The sequence below is a fragment of the Balaenoptera physalus genome (assembly GCF_965194825.1).
Source record: "Balaenoptera physalus genome assembly, chromosome: 1".
Taxonomy (NCBI): Eukaryota; Metazoa; Chordata; class Mammalia; order Artiodactyla; family Balaenopteridae; genus Balaenoptera; species Balaenoptera physalus.
Genome location: NC_138882.1, coordinates 170381792 through 170390511, shown reverse-complemented (window position 1 = coordinate 170390511; position 8720 = coordinate 170381792). Strand labels below are relative to the sequence as shown.

General features: G+C 56.2%; 1 protein-coding gene across 2 annotated transcripts in view; it reads left to right on the top strand.

Annotated features, from left to right (window-relative positions):
• Positions 1-479: 479 nt before the first annotated feature.
• The window catches only part of NHSL3 (NHS like 3), a 28491-nt gene continuing 20250 nt past the window's right edge, over positions 480-8720 (top strand). The window contains exon 1 of one of the 2 annotated variants that reach the window (XM_082411223.1): positions 480-1068. In XM_082411223.1, coding sequence (XP_082267349.1) covers positions 837-1068 — 232 coding nt within the window. In that variant the 5' untranslated portion in view covers positions 480-836. The remainder of the gene's footprint in view (positions 1069-8720) is intronic. The other variant, XM_082411222.1, reaches the window with a different exon arrangement.

Below are 8720 nucleotides of genomic sequence, written 5' to 3'. Positions count from 1 at the left end.
CAGGAGGCATGGGTCCCAGCTCCACACCGAGGACTGATGGAGGCTGGGGGAAGGTGGCGTGAGGAAGGGGAAAGGAGTGAAGGGACGACTCACAGTCGCCAGATGGGAGAGGAAGACCCACTGTCGGTCACAGGTCTCGGGTGGGTCTGACGTCTGTCTCTAGAGTAAAACCTCCAGTACTGCCCGGGTCCTGGAAAGCATTCTCAGAATTCCCTTATTGCAGAAGAAGAATTCCAGAATCCCCCGTCTCGTCCCGGACCAAACTCAGGGCACCAGGTTCTCTTGAGGTCCAACCTCAACATCTCTCTCCCCCCTTTCCCTGCGCACCCCCATCCTCGGCCCCGTACTTCTCTGTTCGAACCCATCTCTCCTCAGTGCCCCCGCAGGGACGGAACCTCGGTACCGCCCTCTCCCGGACCCGCCCCGCCCCGCGACCCCGCCCTCTCGGCCCCAGCCCGCAGGCGCGGCTCGGGGGCGCGGGACCACCCTCCCTCGGCACCGGACCTCGCCCTCCCCCAGCCCCCGACCTCCCGGACCCGGGCCGGAGGGCCGGAGGAGGCGGGGAGGGGCCGCAGGCAGCGCCGCCCCCGCCCCGCGGCCGCTCCCTCCCGGCACCGTCCCTCCCGGCCGGCCTCCGCGCCCCGCCCGCCGCCCCGTGGCCCCTCCCGCGCCGCTCCCGCCGCCCGCCCCGCTCCTCGCCCGCTCTGCCTCCGCCGCCCAAACTTTTCTGCGGGCGCGTCTCCGCGCGGCGGCTGCCTGCCCGCCCGCCCGCCCCCGGCCCATGGGCGCCCCGCCTCAGGGGGCCTGACCCTCGCGCCGGGTCCCCCGGCCGAGCCATGGCGGCCCGCGCGTCCCCCGCCGCACCTGCGGCCGAAGAGCCGGGGGGCCCGGGCGGCCCCCCGCGCAAGAAGAAGTCTCGCTCCGGCGTGTCCGGCCTCCGCCGCGCCTTCAGCTGGCTGCGGGGCAAGCGGCGCAAGAAGGCGGCAGGGACCGAGGGCGCCGAACCGGCCGCCCCCCGGGCCAAGAAGGCGGACGACAAGGCCAGGAGGGCCAAGGGTAAAGGCCGAGGTAAGGCGGCCGGGCACCTGGGCAGGCGCCGGGCGGCGCCGAGGGTGCGGCCTGGGTGGCTCCTCTGGGGGTCCGCGGCGTGTCGGAGGTGGTGACTCCCTAGGCGCCGTTGCTTGGGGAGCGAAGAGCCCGGGGGTCAGTCCGAGTACCCCCAGTCTGGCCCGCCCCGCCCCCAGAATTTCCCAGACTCAGCCGTGCCCCGCTCGAGATGGAGAGGACCCCCGAAGGGGGCAGGAATCCCCTGGCTTAAGCAGGAAGTGCTGGCGCCCGGCTCTTGGGACGGTGAGGCGGTGCCCCCTCCCCCAGGCTCACTCAGGTTCTGCCCTCTGCTGCTGAGTCAGGGGGTCAGAGTCTTGACTCTGGCCTGGGGCCAATGGGAGAGGCACGTGGCCTTGCATCTCTGGTGGGGGGGGTCCCTCTGGGTCTGGAAAGCCAGCTGCACTCGAAAGGTGTTTCAGCCATCGAGGTGGATCTGGGTTTCCAGCCCCACAGAGGACCCAGCACGGAGCATAACATGCTTTAGGTTCTTAGCAGTGTTAGCTTTTCCTACCTGGCCCCCCTCACCACTCACCTGGGCCAAACCGCAAACATCCACCTCCTGGGGTGATGAGCTCAGGATCTGAGCCAACTGCCCCACCCACCACTCCTTCCCCCCGCCGTGGTAGAAACAGTCCTATGTTGGAAGTGTGCTTGCAGATGTGGGAAACAGGCCCAAGTTAATGGAGAGGCTGTACCTGGGGCAGCCGTGGGTACCTGAAGTACTACAGCTAATTCACTGCCTCTAGGCTCCCTCTGGCCTGAGGGATGGGCAGCCTGAGGGGAGGGGTGGCTGATCTGGCCCATCCCTACTGGAATCACATTTCTTTTGGCCGCTTGCTTTGTTCTTCCCTCATCTTCCTCTCTGTTTCTGTCTCCTGATTGAGGGGGAAGGCATGAGTCTCTGCAAGAGGGTGGGGCTCCCTTGGGGCCAGCCGTCCTAGGAAGTCTACCTTTCCTGTCTCCTGCTGCAGTGCTAGAGGTGAGGAAATGGCGGTGTGTGCAGGCCCGTCCCATTTCACCTGTGTTTACCCGCCCAGTGTCCTTTAACCACCTCCGCTGGAGGATGATTAGATGGAACACTTTAGGGGTCAGGAAGAGGGTGAAAGGCCTCTTGTGTGGTTGCATCCGGCCTGATCTTCCTTTTGGATATGGGCCCTGCTCCCCTGCAGCCCAGCCACAAACAAGTTGGGTGCTGGGGCTGAGATGACTGGGCCAGGCCCCATGGGAAGGTTTGCATGAGGGGTGTTTCCAAGGGCTCTGCAGTCCCCACAATACATGAAGTCTGTCCCAGGCTGCCCCACTGGGATTCAGTCTGAAGTCATCCCTGTCACACTCAAGGGGGCATGGGTCAGAATTGCAGCAGGATGGATTGTGGTCAGACTGTCAGGATTAGAGATAGAAGGCTAGTGGCGTACCCCAGGGCAGTGGAAACTTTTCCCCTGGGAGATCAGCCTGGGGGCAGGGGCTGGAAAAGCTGACTCTGTAGGTCCCTGCTCGGACAGTCTGGGTTAAGGGTCATTGGGTCAGTGGCAGGCCTCCCCCTGCCTTGTGTTTGGTATTGGGTAGCACTGGGCTTTCTGGGCAGCAGGTCGACCTGATTTGGGACCACGTGCATGGGCAACACCTCCCTGCCCCTGGCTGTTGTTTCCCCAGGTCTGGGGGTGGCCGCAGGTATTTCTGGAGGAAGTCCTTCCTTTTGCTCCAACCTCCTATTATTCCATTTGTTTCCTCGTCACCTGCCTGGCCAAACTTCTTTTCTGTTTATTGAGAGAAATAAATCCAATCTCTCTAATCTCCACTGGCACCGCTGGTCAGGAAGGGGAAGCCCAAAGAAGGCTTAACTCTTTCTGGGGAAAATGTTTAGAATGAAGACTGGGGGAGATGGGGAGGAGGCACACACAGAAAATTCCTGGGAGGTCAATGGCCTTTGCTAGGGAGGTCATTATCTCCCCGCTCCCAGTTGCTGAACCAAAGACCCATAGATGCAGGTCTTGGCTTCCTTAATCTGAGTCCCCTACTATAAAAGGGAAAACTGAGCTTGGGATAGATTTTGAGCCTCTGTTTTCCAGAACCCCCCTGCTCCCCGCACTGCCCTGCACAGACTTAGAAAGGAAAGAGAGTAAGTCTGACATTTATTTTTCTGAATGTGCCAGAACCCCCCCACCGCCCCCCTGCCCTGCATCCTTTACCTCCATTATCATTTATGACCATTTGCAGATGGAAAAACTGAGGTTCAGGGACAGTGAGCGATTGATTTGCCCACCTGGGATTTGAAATCAAATCATCTGACTCCAAAACTGGTCCTGCTTTCATGATTCTCCCAAGGACATAGACCAGGGGGTAAGGCTTAAAGATCTTCTCATCCAACCCATTGTACAGATGGGAAGAGGCCCAGAGAAAAGTGAGGGAACTTGATAGAGTAGGAAGAGTATCAGAGTCAGGCAAATTAATGAGAGTTCACATCCTGGCCCAGCGGTTAGCAAGCCCTATGACACTGGGCAAGCAACTTCTCTGTGGCCTCACTGTTTCCATTACTGTCTCTTGAAGAGAGGGGACCTTCTCACTGGGGTAACCTTCCGGCTGGACATATCTTTGATAGGTCTGTGAGCTTTCTGTGAGCTTTCCAAGATTCTCACAAAAGAGGATGTGAAAATTATTTGAAAGTGAAGTCACCATAGAAATGTAAGGGGTCGCTGTTATTGTGTTTGTGAGTTTATTCACCTGAGTTGTAAGGACCCAGTCTGGAAGGAATGGGCTTTGAAGCTGACAGGACAACTCTGTCCTGGGCCCTGGTCTGTCTCTCTTGGGCCATGTGACACCGGCAGGTTATTAACCCCTCCAAGCCTCAGTTCTGCTATCTGTAAAATAGAGATAACAAATCCTGGCTTTACAGGGGTGTTTCAAGGATCAAATTAGAAAACAGACATGCAAGTGCATTGTGAACTGTGGAGCATGGCCCAGATGTGAGCAGGTTGCTGCTGTTGTGATGCTGAGGACTTGAGCATTAGCTAAGTTTATCCTGATTCATGTTTGGAAAACAACTCACTGGTTACACCTCAGATACCCGTGATGATGATGATTATTGAGGGGGGATCCACAGAAGATGGAGTCTTTCCTTTGTCCAGCGGAGGACTCAGGCACAGAAAAAGTAACAAACAAACAAACAAACAAGCAGGAATCCATATTTTTCAGAAATATCATGTGGACTCTAGACAAGTGTATGGGGAGGAAGTGTTTCTGGGACAGATGCCAGGACTGGAGCCCGGCAGATAATCGGGGGAGGCTTCCTGGAGGAGGTGAGCAGAGTGTGGAAGGAGGGCAGGGTGCTGGCTAATTCGAAGGGGAACATGAAGGCTGCTATGTGCCAGACCCTGGCCAGGCATTTTCATGAGTGTTTTCCCTTGTTGTCCTCAACAACCTGGGAGGTGGTCAGTTACAACCATTTATAGGTGAGAAAATAGGCCCAGAGGGTGGAAGTAAGTTGGTCAAGGTCATTCAGCTTTATTCATTTGAAAAAGACATATTCCTTACTATATAGTGTCAGGCACTGGTCAGGGTAATGCAAATATTTGGGACAAGACAGGCAAGGTTCTTACTTGCATGGACATGAAGAACATAGCGTAGCACTGACAGAGCCACTCAATGTGTCTCCAGAGGCCATACTCTCCAAACAAGATAATATGAGGTTGGATGTGTTTCTGACTCTGGAGGGGAGTAACTGCTGTAGAGCTTAGGATCAACTTTGGGGAAAGGAGTATACAGCCCTCCCGAAGGTTTCTCTCAGGCAGTGGGCAGTGGCTGGGGGGTGGGCGCTGGGGATGGCTCCGATACTGATAGTGAGAATTTAGGAGCTACCCTGCCAGGCTCAGCAGATTTAACCCCATGAACGTTGGCCACTCACTCGGAGAGCTGTGCTGGGCATGGGGTTATGGAGAGAATCCTGCGTTTGAGTTCTGCTTTGCCAAGTCCTGCCCCATTCTTGGCAAGACACTGTCTGTCTTAATAAAGATGGGGTTTAATGACCTCTGACCATTAGTGGCCCTTTCTCATTCTAGAATTCTCTGAGTTTGAGAATGGTCTGGAGGAGCAAGCTGGAAGGGGGACTGGGGGTGGGAGCTATGTTCAGGGAAGGAGAGCCTACCTTTGGCCAGTCAGATGGACATGACATCGGGACCCAGTGGTCTGGATGTCATAGGAAGGTGGGTGAGGAGAATGCAGGGTGAATAATGCCAACACTCCCTGCTGAGGAAGGGGCCTGTGTAGCTCTAAAGCAAAGTGAGAACCCAAAGGCACTTTGGTTAGTGGTCACTTTGCCTCTCTGAGGTCTGGGTGGTATCTGTTTGCCTTTCAATAAACACTCCATGTATTTCCACATTCTGTGCCATTGCATGTGCTGTTCCCCACCTAGTATGTGTTTACCTTCCCTTTTCTATCCAATACTTCTGTTCATCCTCAAGGCCTGGTCCAGTGTCATCACCTCTGTGATACTCCTGGGGAAATTATTGCCCCCAGACTCTAGAGCAGGGTGCTCAAGAGATTTGGAGTTGAACAGCATATGCTTTTCTTTCTTTTCTTAATATTTATTTATTCGTTTATTTATTTGGCTGTGTCGGGTCTTAGCTGCGGCAGGCGGGATCTTTTGTTGCAATGCGCGGGCTTCTCCAGTTGGTGCATGGGCTCTAGAGCACACTAGCTCAGTAGTTGCGGTGCGTGGGCTTAGTTGCCCTGCGGCCTGTGGGATTTTAGTTCCACGACCAGGGATTGAACCCTTGTCCCTTGCATTGGAAGGGGGATTCTTTTTTTTTTTTTTTTTTTTTGGCTGCACCGGGTCTTCGTTGCTGCGCTCAGGCTTTCTCTAGTTGCGGCGAGCAGGGGCTACTCTTTGTTGTGGCGTGTGGGCTTCAGTAGTTGTGGCTCGCGGGCTCTAGAGCGCAGGCTCAGTAGTTGTGGCACACAGGCTTAGTTGCTCCGCGACATGTGGGATCTTCCCAGACTAGGGCTCGAACCTGTGTCCCCTGCATTGGCAGGCAGATTCTTAACCACTGCGCCACCAGGGAAGCCCGGAAAGTGGATTCTTAACCACTGGACCACCAGGGAAGTCCCAGGATATGCTTTTCTGGTCACCTGCTTCTTGGGGAGGGGCATCTCAGTGTCCTTAGCCTGGGGCATTGACTGATGTGATACGGGCAGGGCTCCCTCTGCTGTGGGATACATCAGTGGGAGAGTGGTTTCCATAAGGGAGTCTGGGTCCACCTTCTTCAAGCCCCTCTGAAGTGATGAGCATTGTCTGCCTTGGGTCCAGATGGGAGAGGGTGTCTCACTAATTTATTTCACAAATACTTATTAAGTATTTAATATTAGGTAATAAGTACCTACTATGTGCCAGACTCTGTCCTGGGGATGAATGAAAGACAAGGTCCCAGTCCTCGTGAACCTCACAGTTTGAGGGGGGTAGTAGATATTGAACAAGTAATTAAGGGTCAAGAAGTGTGACTAAGGAGGGAACAGAGTGATCCCAGGGGGCGATCAAAGACAGCTTCCCCAAGAGGTGACATGAGCTAAAATGGAAGAATGAGGGGAAACGGGGGTTGAGGGATTTGCAGAGCTGGAACCAGGCAAGGCTCCTGCTGGGGGTTGGGACCAGCTGGCTCTCGGGTTCCGTGGGCACAGGCATCACCATACCTCACTGTTCTGAACATCCTGAGGGGAGGCCCTGGGCTGACTGTCTTTTCCCTCTGCCCTGCCCAGCACAGGGCCTGGCACTAAGTGGCTTTGGGTGATAGGTGGGTAATCTGATATGGGCCCCCAGAGCATGGGTATCTCCAGATCCTGGGCGCTCAGAGCTGATAGCCTGAGATGTCACAGGGAGCCCTCATGGTACATACAGATGGGCAGCTGAGGCCCAGAGGAGGAAGTGACTTGCTCAAGGTCATACAGCCAACCAGTGTTGGAGGCGGAACAGGAGCCCACACCTGCCAGGCTGACCTCAGCTTCCCCACTCCTTTGTTCTGACTTCTAATGGAAAAATCCCATCCCAGAAAGGGGCCTCGACCAGGGGTGGGATGAGAGGAGCAGGAAGCCGAGGCCAAGAAGGCCTCATCCATCCCCTCCTTTACCTCTGACACCTTCATGGGCCCGGTCCAGCTGCCTCTCCCCCTCCCTCCTCACGGAGGCCCTGGATCCCCACCGGTGGCACAGGGCCCAGGTTCTCCTGGAAATCCCCCTCAGGCTGGGGGGCCCTCCCCCCACCACTCTCTCTTTCCTGCCCCTGAATCAGGGCCGCCAGCAAGGTCTGCTGCTCTGGGGTGGCTATACCCTGTGGCCAGAAAAATCTCTAATCTGTTGTCAGCAGAGGGCAGGGGGAGCGCCTCCCCTCCCCCACCCGCCCCTCGGAAATTCCCCTCTCCCCAAACCCTCAAAGCTGTCTCAGCTGCTCCTGGCCTGTCACATGCTGAAGAAAACTAATGAGAGGAGGCATTGTATATTGTTTAGGCCGCAGTGAATGTGGCGGGGTGGGGAGAGCAGGTATACACACCTCTACCTCCCATCTGGAGAACCCACGGACGGCCACCTCCAGTCCTGTGGCTGACTTGGGGGAGGAAGTGGGTGGAAGCAGCTTCCTTGGGCAGGAGGGATGAACTCGTTGTCCACCTCCCCCATGACTATACTCCCCAGGACTCTGTGCTCTAGTGTTCCGCTGTCCTGGGGGCTGCTTCACCAAAGGCTGTCAGCTGCACTCACGGGGTGCTCTGTGCTGGCATGGAGGGGAGATGGAGACAGCTCAGCCTGCCAAGGGTTTAAACCCTGAATCTTCTGGCAAAGTGCATGCTTCCCAGGAGAATGCTGGTGGGGTCTGTTCCAAGTAGGACCTCCTGCCTGCTTAAGGATACCCTCTCCTCCAAGCCCCTAGCCAGCCGAGGCCTTTACTACTATCCTCCAGGAGGGTCACGAGACACTCAAGCCCTGCCTTGGAACCTTGTGGTTCCAGGAGTTCTGGTCCATATGCCTACCATACCACCTACTTCTTCCCACCAGTCCTACCCCAGGCTCTCCCAGGCTCTCCCATGCACTTGACTTGTTGGTAGTACTCTTCCTTTTGGATCTGGGAGCAAGCATAGCCTTTGTAGTGAAAGAAGGTAAGACTGGGAGAGTGCCTTGGACTCTCCTGCCTGTGCCTCTTCACCTCCATTAGTGCTCACGGTGCCATCATCACCACCTCTGCCAGTTTCTGTTCAACACGTAGGGATACCTACTGTGTGCCAGACACTATGCTGAGCCTGGGGCTACTAGGAGGAGTGAGAGGATTAGTGTCCTTGAGGAACTTGTTTTCTGGTTGGAAAGGGAGCTACCAAAGCAAACTGTTGCCTTGAGACAAGTGCTGGGTTGGTGTTACACAGGGTGCCGGGGAGCCCTTAGGTGTGATCAGTACTGTATCAGTGGACAGCATTAATGCCTGTGGGAGCCCCAAGAACTGGGCTGGGGGAGGAGGGGTGTCAAGGAGGACATGGAGGAGGACACTGTCTAGCAAGGCCTTGAGGACAGGCAGAGGTGGAAGAGGAAGGAGCATGTGTGAGGCCTGTAGGTGTGCACTGGGGTGCAGCAAGCAGTTGTGT